Consider the following 15,231-nt stretch of genomic DNA (forward strand, 5'->3'; position numbering starts at 1 on the left):
TATTGGTCCTTAATGCCTGTGTGTGTGTGTGTGTGTGTGTGTGTGTGTGTGTGTGTGTGTGTGTGTGTGTGTGTGTGTGTGTGTGTGTGTGTGTGTGTGTGTGTGTGTGTGAACCGTAAGCCCCATACTAATCATACTACTTCCCCAGCAAAGCAACAGCTGTAACGTCAATTCCATCGTGCCATGCAGTGTGGGTGAGGGGATAAGGAGGTGTCATATTTTTCGAGCTATGCAGTGCATTTGGAACTTCTATTCGTATATTCACACTTCCCAGGCTAGCTAGCATTAGTGACTGGAGGTAGAGGAACACTGTCTCTCTTCCTCTCTCTGCTCAAGCATGCATAATTCAAAAATATATAATTCACATGTTTTTAGGAGGGATAAACACAGGAGTACTGCGGGGTGATCGTGCATAAAGTGTCATGTTGGTGCACTTCCTCTAGAGCCACCATTATTGCGGATAATTGGAATTAGGCGATTCTTTATAATAGTCTGATTTTGATGGCTATGGAATAAAATTGTAACATTCCATACATAGAGTACTGTCAGTATTTAAGTGTACAAATCCTAGTGTTGTTTACAACTTTTCTGACCTTAAGTATGTTATGTTATATTTTATTGTCTACTTTGTTAAATCATAAATTAATAATAAATTAAATAATGCCACTGTAAGATATAATACTTCTTGTGATGATATGTGCAGTTGAACCTATAAAGTCAAACATAAGTAATTATTACCAGGTCATAACAAGGGTTTAGCTTCTGTATAAGCAAATACTATATCAATATACATCGATTTTTATACCAATGATGCTTCTCCCAAGATAGAAGATAGATTTTCCCAGTTTTGCTACTTACTGATCTTCAGCTTTGTAGGGCATAGTAGTAAACTGTCTATTATAACCAGCAGGTGCAAAGTGGAAATCTAGGCTCAGTCTCTTATCTCTGCCTCTCCACCTGTAGCTTATGGGTCTCTGCCTCACAATAGCCACTCGCAGAGTGAATATAATTGCCAGCTGGTCCTTCAGTACAGTCAACCATTAGAATCAATCTTTCCCCTAAAGATTGTGCTACACAGTAAAATTCTCAGTGTCCATTTAACTTAGTAGTAATGTAACATTATGTACACTCTCTGACTTACAAATGGATAAGTTGACACTGAGGATTTTACTGTGTACTGTATGCACCACACTAAATCCATATGTGCATGATGCATACATGCATGTGTGTGTGTGTGTGTGTGTGTGTGTGTGTGTGTGTGTGTGTGTGTGTGTGTGTGTGTGTGTGTGTGTGTGTGTGTGTGTGTGTGTGTTTGTGCGCGTGCATGCGTGACATGTATGTGCATGTGCATGCGTGAGTGATATTTGAACGAAAGCCTGCACACATGGCAGACAATGTTTCGGCTGCTGTGGATCTTTGTTGTGTCAAAACAAGGAATAAAGGTTTGTAGGAATGGGCTTTCTGTCAAATATTCCATGTGATTTATCTCGGCCCAGCATCTTCTACTTAGATGTGCATATGGTTTCTGTACTACCGAGTGTGTGTGACAGGTAAGGATTTACTGTAGGCTTATTCCGATTTATTGAACTGTGTAGTACCCATGGAAAGCATTGCAACTACATCATGATACTAAGTCAGTAATTAGTTATTAGCCATATACCCAATAATGTACTTGGACTTTAAAACACTATATTTATACTCTTTAATTGTAGACTTTACATTACCTTGCATATTGTAGTAATGGCATGTTTAGTGTTATCATGTACAGTACATACAATACTTTCTCACAGGTTAGTACACTGAAATAAGACTATAGTAGCCTATAGTATATATACATTTGTTTTGTTCTTTCCCCAAGAGCCTTTTGTGTGTTATTATAACATATCTATTAGCACTATGACCCAAGCAGAACCTAGCCACCCATGGCAACCGTTGTTAGCCCTGGTTGCCTCCGGCAGCAGCAGCTCGCAGGCGTGGCGGTACTCACGCTGGCAGTGACCCCAAGAACGCCGAGTCCATCCCCAGCAACAGTCCACCCTGGCTCCATATCGACACAGCCCATTGGATGAAGCCATCTGTCGCGGCCACCTGTAAGAAGACAGTGTTCTTTATTAGAGATGCCTCAGAGCCTGAAGAGGTTGGGTCGTTTTTGAAATGCAAAGTTTTCATTTACAACATAGTGTCTCTGAAAGCGTAATTTGCCATTGAAGGCCTCAAGTTGCAATAACGTACTTTGTCATTTCGTTTGGGCAAATTCATGCCAACCGAAATCTCCTTCTGCTGCACCAGAGACGGAAAATAAAGCATGAGAGTGATTCAATCTAGAATATTTTCCTAGCATCACAGAAGTGAAACTAACATATTTTCCCGGCATCACAGACGTTCAGTCGATAGTAAATCAACCATTGTGTGTTTGACTGATGTCAAAACAGAGCAGCACTGAAAGACTGCCAGAACATTTTTGAATAGAAGCTTCAGTGCACATCAGCGCACCCCTGACAGTCGAATCTGAGCAGCCTTCGTCCCCGTTGCTCTGAACACGGGCATGTGAGAGAGATTAGAGTGTATGTTATCGTTGAGCCCTTCATAATGCATTTTGCTATACTTATTTTCACCCCGATGACTGTAAAGGCAGTGATGTTTGGCAGCTCTGGCTGAATGTGCATCCGTGTGAAGAAACAGCTTTCCAATCATTTCAATTGCAATATGAGAGCAGAGGATAACACTTGGTGAGCGGGAGAGAGGAAATAACGTTGATGTGTTGGTATTTTACACTGTAGGTTATTTCACTTGCTTGGAGGATCAGAGAAGAATGGCTTTTAGAAATGATTACGTCATATGGCAGCCAAGTCTATGGACTTGTATGCCCTAAAGAAAACAGCACATGACGTGACATCAGGTGGCAGCCAAGTCTATGGACTTTTAATGTTTGAAAGAAATCATACTTGTGTGAAGTGAGGGGCGCCCACTGTGGCTGCGATACGACGTCACGGGGGGCATTCATTCACTGCAGATTCACTGCCACTATATACATTACGAGACATGAATACAGTGTCTGCATAGATTCTGTATATGGAGCCGGCCAGCAAATCTATACATCTGACCTCACTGACACCAGATTAATAATTTAACTTCTGCTCCTCAACTGTCCTGTATTAAGAAGCTCTGTTGTTTCAGGCCTGAAAACGTCAATTTAAAAAATCACACCTGTGTGAGGGGCGCTCTTATCATTATCATCATCTCATGAACAACTGAATTTATGTGATTGGTTGGTTACGTATATCTGGCGGACATTTTGACCTAATTTCTCATTTCATTGTCAATGGCAAATATTTAGACGTGTGGGCACTGTGGGGACAAAAGCTGTGGAGGAGCTAGCGCCCCTAAAAAGAAAAAGAAGAAGGTCCATATATGGGCATTCCCAGACGATGCCCTAATTACCTAATAAATCCCTGTTATGATGGAGATCCCTGATCACAATATGTCATCAATATGAAGCCAGTATATGGGAGTGTCAATATATGGACATATTTGTGACAGTCTCATTATTACATATTATTATTTTTGAGGGGCGCTAGCCTCCTACGCACAGCTTTGTGTGTTTGTGTGTATGAGCACGGAAAGTGCTCAGCTGATTGGCTGAGCACAGAATGTGATGTACTGTATAGATGACCATTTATGATCTTGTCATTTCACTTTCTTTTTTTAATACAGTTGCTTCTTGGCAGCAAGAGCACTAGGATTACATTTTCCTCTTTGGGCACAGACAGAACAGGATGAATGAAGGGACCATTTAAGGGTGGTGAAGAACATACTGCTCAGACAAATTCAATGATACAGTCTAACTGATTTGACTTCTGGTACGCTATTCTGTTGATGATCAAATCTGGGAAAGTTGTACATTTTAAAGTTGAACTGTTAATAAACTGCAGACAAAAGCGGGAATCGATTAAACTTATAATGGTATGAGAGCTCTGCCTCCCCATTCGCAAAGGTACTTGCTAGCTTCAGTCTAACAAGTGATGCAACATACCTTAAGCAAGGTAGCAAATATATCAAACACTCCATGGAAAGTGTCTAGAGTCTGGGGAGCTCAGCCGTATGTTAGGAAAAATCTATCTGCCATATCGGCTAGAAATAACAAACCTCAAACCAATGGTTGAGATTATCTTTTCTGTCTCATAATCCTTTAATGAATCACACAAGAATTGAAAAATACAGACCAAGAGAACATTATTGGAGCATTTTTGAGGGGCGCTAGCCACTCCAATGCATGGCTTTCTGAAATGACATCATACCAGCCAAGTCTATGGACTTGAAATGTTTGTTAGAGCCTAATTATAAATTCCCCATACCCAGGCAAGTCTATGGACTTTAATGTTTGTTTAGGGCCGTTATAATGTGATTTTTTTGTGATTTAATGTTTGTTTAGGGGAGTGAATGACAACATAACACGTTTAGTAGCCTAGGCCTAAATAGTATATGATGCTTCATAATTTCTAATCCATCATAGGTCTGTGTTGTGTCGGCAAATACAGTATGTATAGACCAGGCCTATGTGGTTAAATCAGTGACAAAAGTCTCTCTGAACATGCGCTTTTCTTGACACAATAGATTGCCCTTGTGCCTTGGTGAGAGGGTGAGGTTGATGCTCAGTATGCAGGCCGCATCCATTGCTGCTATCCCCTCCTGTTAGCATCGCTTTGGCAAGACGAGGAAATGCTAATGCTTGGCCCCACTGCCAGTCACCTCGCCGGGACAAAAAAAAACAGCTTATGGAGGATGCTAAGTGGGAGTGGCAGGCTCTGGGAAAATGTTTGTCTGTTGTCTGACAGACAGGAAGGCACTGAGGCGGTCAGGGAGGCTGAGGTATAGAGTTCAGGAGAGCAGAGGAGAGGAGAGGGTGTTTATGGCCACAGGCTCCTTTCAGGTACTCTATCTTTACACATGTATCTACGGATGAAACACACACACACACACACACACACACACACACACACACACACACACACACACACACACACACACACACACACACACACACACACACACACACACACACACACACACACACACACACACACACACACACACACACACACACACACACACACACACACACACACACCACCTGCTGTCCTACATACAGATCCCTGTCAAACACATCAGCTCTTTCTGCTTGTGGTTAATTTACACCATTAACATCCATAAAGGATACAGATCAAGGCGGTGGGAAAGCATATCAATATGGTAACAGGATATAAGGAGGGTGATTAACAATCATAATAACACAGAGACAAGCAAGCTGAAGCAAATCGGCCCATCTTGGTATTAATAATTCAACAAAATTCTCACTTGTTATTCAGAGGCCATTTAACCACCTCTGCACAGTGCCGGTAATGAACACCACAGAGTAATATGTGGCGTCAACAACAGGACTGTTGGCAATCTGTGCACCCAGAGCATTTTTATCCAAGAAAAAGCTAAATGAAAATGTATAACTTTTTCCCCACTTGTGTTTGCCAGCATGAAATGGCTGTGAGAGGAAGATGATCTTTGATAGTGCAAGACGTTGAGCCTGTGTGATCAAAGGGAACACAAGCGTTGATCCTCAGGCTCCCAGAGGATTGTGGCCAATGAGACAGACTGTCTGCAAGGCTTTCATGGCACAGAGTCATAGACCCGAGGAGGACTTTGAGTCTCATAGTGTGCAACAGGTAGGGCTGCATGGTTATGGCTCAAATGACAATACTGATTATTTGATGGTGATGTTTGGGGGGGGGGGGGGATTTAATTTTCTCATTGTGCTCATCAATGCCACATCTTTGGGGAAATGCTAATGACATCTATTATTGTTAGTCTGTTAGCCTGATGGATGAGGAGATGCATTGTGCAATGTTCTGATTATTAACCTTTGTTTAATGGTGAGGAGATGGTAGGCATATGGTATTTGAATGAATAGCCATTTACAATTGTGTCTACTTAATTGTGTGTGCAGCCCCCACCCTGTGGAACTCTCTCCCAATGGAGATTCGCCATGCTCCAACACTGGGCTCCTTTAAGCCCTGCCTTGAAAACAATATTCTCTGTAGGCTTATGGCTAAAGGGTGTTCATTGTTTTAATGTAAAGCGTCCTTGGGTTTATGTCATGAAAAGTGCTATATAAATGTATTATTATTAAATAATTATGTTTTGGTCCTGAATAATTGAATCAAACGTGCATATACCCAGTAATAAATAAATGTATTTATATTATGGAAACCCTGAGGAAGACTATTGTGGACCTGTACCTTTTAATAAACTTTTGCATTGTGGCTAAGAGCTGTGAGGCCTCATCCTTTTCAACAATATTATGGAAACGTAACATACCTCTGTACTGTCTCTCTCTGTCTCTAAACATCTTTAGCACGCCCACACACTCATATTACACACAGATCATCTCAATAATAGGCTTCCATCTAAAACACACGCACGACACACACACACACACACACACACACACACACACACACACACACACACACACACACACACACACACACACACACACACACACACACACACACACACACACACACACACACACACACACACACACACACACACACACACACACACACACACACACACACACACACACACACACACACACACACACACAATTGTTATTCGCAGATCAACTTGTGTTCCTCTCTCATTCATTCTCAGACTGGATTTAGCCAGAGGCAGTTGTGTACTGCTGTGTGCATAGGTAGTTCATACAAACATGCATCTCATATACCGATGTTATGATGTGATTGTGTCAACAATGCCATGCCATGAAAATAATTTCTTCATGTATATGGTATTGAACTATTCAGATTCAGATTCTCCTTTCACCATCACCTGCACTGATTTACTGGCATATGAAATTAAATGGACATGATAACAGTCATATTTATGACCCCAAGGCAGTGAATAATGATCCTAAATTGCACAAAGCCTTAAGGGAACTCGAGCAGATAATTATTACCCTTCACGCATGCCGTGTACCACCCCTTCCGACCCATATACCGATCCAGACAAAGTCCTCTCCACAGAAAAAGAGCGAGGGAGAGAGAGAATATCATGGGTAAGTGTATAGGTACACCATCCATCACTCCATTTTTTTGGAAAATGGATACAGAGCCAGGCCTGATTTATACTTCATCGTATGCTGGTGTGGCATACAAATAATAGCCAACATACAAGCTCACAATGTGTTGTGGAGGCAACGTGTTGTGAGCTTGTAGGTCTGCCATTTTCGGCGCACAACGACTGAGCAGTACACTAGGCTTAAGCCAATCATCCTTGACTGGGAGAGAAGGGAATTCTATTTCTATCCATCATTCAGAGAGGTGTTCTCTTAAGTGGCAGTATGAAGACCCAGTAGGATAATGAGCATCCGCAGAGTGGCCCTCATTCACAGCAATGATATAATCTATCCATCTACATCCATGCCTGACAGTTTATCTGCCCATCTAGCCATCCATCTATCGATCTAGGCACACTGTGAAATCTGGAGAGTTAATTCAACGGATAGTGTAAAAATGGGTCCAATTTAACTCTGTGAAAATGGTGTGACAAATGCCTTTGGACGGAAGGTCGGGTTCGATCCTAGCTCCTCTGGGCATTGTGTCAAAGTGTCCAAGAGCAAGACACTGAACGACTCCTAATAGTTAGGATGGAGGACAGATTCTTTCCCCTACCCTCCCCTTGATACCCATGGACGCTGACTCTTTGATCTGCAGCATCTTGCTGCAATCCGGAATTTATTTTAATACATGTCTGCAAAGCATGTCAGATGTCTGCACTCAGCAGTAATTTGAGGTGGGCTCCCTGCTCTTCTACCGACACATTGACCATGGTCTTGGTTTAGTTTTAATAAAAACAGGTTTGAATCCTGTGTAGGACATAAAAGTTACAGATTACAGCTTTAAATACCTGCTCCAACCTGCCATGCTCTACCTGAGGCATGATAATGTGGAGCCTCCAGGTCTCAGACAGGTTACTGAGCCACCTTGTACAGTATATTGCACATGGCGCCATTGGGGGGTGTCTATGTGAGCACTTTGCCAAAGCTACCGCCGTCTGTGGCTCATAACATGATATGGGACTCTGGCAACTATAATGGGAGTCAGAAGTAGAACGGAGAGAGTCAAGTATCATAGAATTCATCATCTTCAATGTTTTTTTTGTTTTTTCTTTCAGTGGAAAGGAAAACACACAACAGTGAGGTGCAGATTACAGATACAGTACAATAATCCAGATCCATATGTATTTTCTATGATAACGTGTCAAGATCAGTAAATTAAATTAAAACAAGCATTACCAAGGTTGTATGCCACAAATTCACACACCGATGTCCGATGGCAAAGGAAACCATGTAAGGCACCAAGCCACCAACCTGCTCATTGGGAAAAATTTGGATTCTTGCTCAAGGACACTAACACAGGATAGAGGAGCCAGGGATCAAACCGGGAACCATCCAATCCCCAAGCGTCTGCTCTACCACCTGATTCTGCCGCCCATATAAGTTAAGTACGGAAACATATATCTGATGAGGAAGGATGTTTTTCCACACGCAAAAGGGAGGGAAAAGTCATATCCCATATTCAGAAGAGGTATTCAGGGTAAAACGTGTGTAAAAAATACATCCATATGCTTTAAAGGGCAGAGAGACGCAGGCATGCACTGGATACAGGTAACAATCACCTAACCAGTAACCACATATATGATCAAAATTGGAAGATATTTCTTGTTGGTTAGGTGCCGTTCAAGGTCATAAGCACTATACTCCCGTGATCACAACCACATTCAGTACATGGGGTACCCCATTAACGCGTAGAGATCATGCATGTTCATATCAAACATACGCATCACAGGGGCCTCTGTGGATTGATTAGGCCTATTTCGTTTTCTGTTTGACAAGAAGCACAGCATTGCGTTGCTAAAATAGAAATATGTCAAATAACGTACATTTATTTCTAAGGGATTGTGAATGGATGTCAGGACATGCTTATACCGTATACATAAATATATAAAGCATCCTGAATAATCAAATGGGGATCTGAAAATGTTCACCTATAATACTGTACAGATTAATGTCAGTTCAAATCCAGATTTTGACCTGCTGCGTTACATTCTATGATCCTCTCTACCATGCCTTTTCTGCTTCTCTCCATCATGCTGTCAAATAAATGCTGTACAAAATAATCTTTAACGCATACCATAAATCCAATTCATCTCTGAAGTAGCTATAAACAGTGCATTAGCACTCCAATCCCCTGCAGGTCCAAATGTTAGGCTTGCTATTACAATGCAAACACTGTCTGGCAGCAGTCCATGTCTTACGGGTACAGTATTACTGAGAATCTCTGGCATGTGCTGCATGGCCCTGCGTGGACTCTAGCAGTTTAGTGACGTCACAGGAGAAACAACAGCGCTCGTCCAACTGGTGGCTTTCATCTTGGTAAAGTGCTCTGACCTGAGTGTGCACTTATGACAGGGAAGCTGTCCCCCATGTCAATTTCCCCAAATATGTTTTAGGCATCAAAGCTTTGTTGACGGAAAAGGAGAGGGAGAGAGACAACGCAAGAGAGAGAGAGAGAGAGAGAGAGAGAGAGAGAGAGAGAGAGAGAGAGAGAGAGAGAGAGAGAGAGAGAGAGAGACAGAGACACACAGAGGGAGAGATAAACAGAGAGACAGAGACAGAGAGAGAGCTACTCATTAAAAGAGGTCCGATTCATTCAGACTGATACCTCAGCAGCCTGTTTGTCCTTAGCTGGACCAGATTTTCCTGTCCAAGTGGGCCAGGACTCATGTTGTGGGACATGAGAATGGCTACAAACTTCATAATCAGATTCATAATCTTATTCTATATTCTCATTGTCATTTATGGTGTCATCTATTCACATTGACCATGTCTAAACATGCAGATAAGTGCAAGGGATGGCTGAGCCAGGTGTAGGTTATATATGTTTTACACTTTTACTAGTAGCCTATTATATATTATTTTGTGTTGGGACAAAAATAATGCCCTTGCCAGTTATGCCCATGAAGGCGCTTAGGTGCGGATGGATAAGCTTGTTTTCTCGCTTTCACTGAAAGGCAAATAAGCAATAAGCCTTGGTAATAAACAGCCCCTTTTTCCTTTCCTTATGGGGGATATGCTCAGGCTGAATTAATATTAAAGCTGACGACCCTAGCCGGGGCAAGTTTATACCCATGGAAATTGGCAAATAATGGCTATGGTGACAAGCACTTCCATCATCCATCACAGTCTGTCAAGGCTGGGTTCATGTATAAATACTCATTACCCGACAGGCATGGTGTGAAATAAAAAGACAGCCATTCGACTACCGTGTCAGAATGCCATTAGCCATTGTGATCAACGCCTCTCTGAGTAATCAATATAACTCCATAATGCAAACAAGCATGAGTTTGGTTAACAATTCTTGAAGTATGGCCTCAGTACTCATTCTCACCGATCTGGGAAGAAAAAAATCAGACCTGTCTGAAGTGAGTGGTGCAGCTGCGTACCCTATTGGTACCCTAAACATACATAGGACACAGGGACGGACAGAGCTAGGCATTGGAGTGACTGCACCCTATGTTTGCACCACTCAAAAAAACAGAAAGTTGGACACAAATGTAGACTACTTGAAGACAACCTACCGGTATATCTTATTTGAAACTACATCAAAATAAATGTAAAATGAACATGGGTAAAAGAGCAGGAAGACAGGTAGGAAGACAAAAGTTTCAAAATACTTTAGTTGTTTTCCCATGTATTCCATTTGGTTGAGCAAAGTGAATTATTAGTTTCATATTCCCCGTCTAAATCTAAATCTGTCATTTAAAACCATTGCCCTATAGCCTACTGCAGCCGAAGTGCAATGCAATTAATACATGGGGTAAATAACTATCTAAAAACTGCTATAAATATAGGCCAATAAGCATGCATCATGCAATATTGCATGTGTGCTAATTTGGGGATCTCTCAGGGTCAGGGCTGGTCCTTAGATGTTAGTGGCTCTACCAGTGGTTCTCAACGCTTGAAAAGCTCAGCCGACCTATATTACCACTTAAAATGCATGGATGAGAATGGAACAAATTTACAGAATGGAACAACTGTCTTAAGATCCTTTTATGTGTATCAGAACCAACAAAAATATATATTTTGTTTGCACTCCCTGTACAATCACATGCCACACACACACACACAGTAGAATGAAATGGATGGTAAGAATAAAATAATAAAGTTAAACTTGCATTTTCGTTCATGCATAGGCTATATGATGCACATTTCAAGACACCATACAGGCGTATAGGCAGCCTATAATAGGCTTCCACAAGTGAAATGAAATGATCTAATGAATCAAAATGTATTCAGGTGTGGTAGTAAGTAAAGACATTAGACAATCATCCATGATTTCGCTCAGGTGCACCGGTGGTCGCAGATCTCTCGGTACACGCGCGCACGCATTCTTTTTGGTTTGGCTCGTCTCCACCTCTCTCTCCTCACATACTTCACTGGATTCGTGTTTGAACAAGAATCACGGGGAAATGTGCCGTCACATCAGTTCATAATGAGCCAAATGATCGCACGAGAGAAGGCTTAACATGTTGTTTTGTTTATGTGCCGCCGAGTAGGCTATGTATTAGGACTATATACACAGTAGAGCTACCAGAGGGTAATTTATCGGTTATAGGTAGGCTACTGCGTAATCAGCATGGTGTCGAACATTGTGAAATTAACTCATTATTAAATCGGCCAAAGTGTGGACTGGATTATGACTGCTGAATTAAAAGTTGGTGCAATGAAGTGAATGATGATCGCGGATTAAAAGGGATAAGTCAAAATTGGATATAAGCTTGGGCGCACTGTGTACGAAGCTCACTAAAGCGCATTAATTTAACACGCAATTATTTCAACACAAATTAACAGTAACACGTTTCAGCAAGTCTAGACAAAATAATCCTAAACAGCATTTCAGAGACATATCGCATCGGGATCAAGCTCAAAGTCGTGAAGTGTAAAAATACTGCCTTTAAAAGCTTCTTCATAGCTGTTCGAAACACAGCCTATGAAATCAATGAAACACAATCACAACCAGACTGAAATTTGCATCGAGTTATTATTTATATAAAATAATGATGGCTTACCTCCCGTCAAAGTCTGCACTTGCTCCAAAGCAGCAGCTGTATAACAACATCAACTTAATCCACAATTCCATGATTTTTGACAAAGCGCGCACACAGCGTGCTTTATTTCCCTCAAAATGAAAACTATCTAACAGGACTCTGTAGTCTGTAGGACCGTAGTGAATTTACAACATGCAACAACAGCAAGCACACTTTATTACGCACGCTGAAGGCGCACCGGTATGAGCTGTTTGTTGGTGTTACTGAAACTGTTCAATTGCCAAGGTACCATGCAGAGAGAAACTAGAATCCGCGAAGCGTGGAAGTGGCACAGCGCGTTTGTAGCGGAGCGGAGTGCACTCTATCGGTCTTCAAGGGACCCCACACCACAGCCAACCAACCCTCTCTCTCCTGAGTCTCTCTCTCCGTCTGTCTCTCTCTCCTTCCCCACTCCCCCCATCTCTCTGAGTCTCCCCCTCCCCTCAGTCCTCTCTATTTCTCTCCTCAATGCCGCTGATACTGACTGTCTGTTGTGCCTTAAGGGTCTTTAACAAAAAGCAAGACCTTTGCTCTTCCAGGAAGGAGCCTGTGATGATGCCATGCTTGCCTGGTTGCCTCATGCCTGGCATGTTCTGGAAATGCCTTAATTGATTTGACTATAGCCTGCTGAGACATGCAAGGTGCCCTGCCCACCCAGATAGATTCACACCCTCTGATTCCCGCAGCAAATTACACCAAGGAGGACATTCCTTATAGGCTACCAGTGTCGCCAGTGTTCACGTGATAAACTTCTGAAGGTCAAGCAACTGCATATTCTATTTTGTATAGGTTTTGTGTACAGACTATTTTAACTACAATTTCTGTCCTTAGTTCACCCTTCCTTCTTCACAGTAACATCCCGAGTGTAAATTTAACTCTCAATTGGTTACATTTGTACCCATTGCTGAACATATTTAAAAAAATGTATCTGAAGGGGCTTTGGAATAGAGGCGCTGGTGTTACATAATTAGACAAACACACTTGGAATGGGAAATGGAGGTGGGAAAATAGAATTGGTACTATTTTGTTTTGTATAACTTTGTAATGCTGATGTTTGTGCGCAACACTCTTGAAAACAAAGTATTGCATTGTGGGTTTGAGCTGACATGCCCTATTTGGTGACTTCAATGAAGTCACCTTAATTAGAGTGGCAGATGCCTCTTTTTTTTAATTATATATTTTTAGGGCCATGATGTCATGTGATCTATACCGGCAAAGCCTTTGTGAACTACTGGTAGATCACAATCTACCTTTTCGGGCACCCCTGGGCTAGAGGTTAACCACTTAAACCCACTTAAAAGCCTCTATTCTATTAAAATGTAGCTATCTGAATTACCGGACAACTATATATTTGGACTGCTTTTTTCCATTTACACCAAATATTTTCACAAAAAATACCAGATCTACAAGCTCATAGCACTGTAACATGTTGATTTTCTATTTTTGTCGATTGTTCCCCCCCCAGAATAGGCATGCTGGTTAAGTGTGTGTATGTGTGGTGTGTGTTCATCTGAAGATTCACCCTCTCCTTGACCATGTCCCACTCATGAGCACTTCACATTCAAAGTAGGCCTATATTGGATTGTATCCACTCTGTCTGGAGGCGGCAACACAAGAGCCGGTCTCATTACTTGTGATGTGCTGCACTATTACTAAGAACACCTCACGCCTCCAGTATCCAGCTCAATCAATACATTGCTTTCGCAGGTACTAAGAAAATAAATCAAGGATGGGGAGTGACAGAGTGAGAGAGATCACCAACCAGCATCATGGTCACTATAGAGTATAGACCATGGAATGACATTGGAATGTTACATGATTTCAAACTACAGAGCTGTTGTTCAGCAGCATTGTTGCATTTTTATGCATGGTGCCTGTTTGTCCTGTAGTGCCTCTGTCGCTTGATTTGATACTAAATCTCAGCCGTGGCATATAGACAAAAGACCTTTTACTTTGCTGGGGCGCAAACCGGCTGGAGAATGTTGGAACCATTCGGGCTTAATTAAACAATTAATCACATTATTTTCCCTTTCACCGCTGGAGTGAGAGCTGCACTCCCACACTGATTAATTGCAGTTAAGAATGATCAATGAGGTTATGCGCTATGCCAAACCACACCACCTTGCCCACCTGTATTTGTTTAAATACTCCTAATGAATGCTGTGATATTTGGAACAATAAACACCTTGAGTGTTGCAGTAAATAGACTGAGCAACAGTGTTGACCTAGGATCTTTTTCTTTTCTTTTTAGAGGGATTGTGCTGTAAATCAGCGCCTTCACAGCCATCAAAATCAAGGGCATCATAAATAAGGTTGCTATTTGGCCAGAAGGGAAATGTATCACGGCAGAGTAAGATTAAAGTCCACAAACAACAAAGCAATGAGCTGTTGCAACCTACATGCCATTAACAATGTGAGCATAGTAAAATAGTCACCACCAAGCTCATTAGATGTAGTCCACTATACTTCTCCCTTCCTCTCTATATTGTATGCCTTGTGCTCCTCTCTCTTGCATTCATGTAATGTTGGTCATCCCAAAAGTCAAAACTCCCAGGAGTTGCTGAAATATGTACAATGTGAACAATTCAAGCGCACAATCCTGCAAGTTTTATTTAAGCAAACGCCAAGTAAAACTGCAATTCCCTTTATAAATGAATGGATGGTCCACACTCTCGTCTGTGACGCAAATCTTTCCGCAGGGCCACCTATGGTAATGCCCCTTTCTCTCATGCCTTTATGCATTTCTGTCATGTGCACTTGGGCAGAGCCCAAAGGTATCACGGTCCTGAGAGGCAGGTGTTTCCTTTTGAAATAATCCTATCTCTTGGAAGGAGACGTCTCTCTAGCCATTCACCTCAGGATAGATTGGCTGTGCCAGCAGAATTCAGATGAGCTGAAGATTGGTTGAGCCTCTAACGCATCTCTTCTAACCCCATCCCTCCTTTTAGTTGGTGTGGTAGAAAAAGCACCATTTAGCCAGCACCCAGGTTAACCCCTTGATATAATCAAGCTGACTTTATACAGTAT

At 41.9% G+C, this 15,231-nt stretch overlaps 1 protein-coding gene across 5 annotated transcripts in view; it reads right to left on the reverse strand.

Moving 5' to 3' along the window:
- Positions 1 to 12,581, reverse strand: part of npnta (nephronectin a) — a 73,703-nt gene extending 61,122 nt beyond the window's left edge. For all 5 annotated transcript variants that reach the window (XM_080760055.1, XM_080760053.1, XM_080760056.1 and 2 more), the window contains exons 1-2: positions 12,187 to 12,581; positions 1,988 to 2,088 (exon numbers count right to left, since the gene is read on the reverse strand). In XM_080760055.1, coding sequence (XP_080616181.1) covers positions 1,988 to 2,088; positions 12,187 to 12,257 — 172 coding nt within the window. In that variant the 5' untranslated portion in view covers positions 12,258 to 12,581. The remainder of the gene's footprint in view (positions 1 to 1,987; positions 2,089 to 12,186) is intronic.
- Positions 12,582 to 15,231: the final 2,650 nt, after the last annotated feature.

Source organism: Protomyctophum bolini, assembly GCF_963924005.1.
Source record: "Protomyctophum bolini genome assembly, chromosome: 3".
Classification (NCBI taxonomy): Eukaryota; Metazoa; Chordata; class Actinopteri; order Myctophiformes; family Myctophidae; genus Protomyctophum; species Protomyctophum bolini.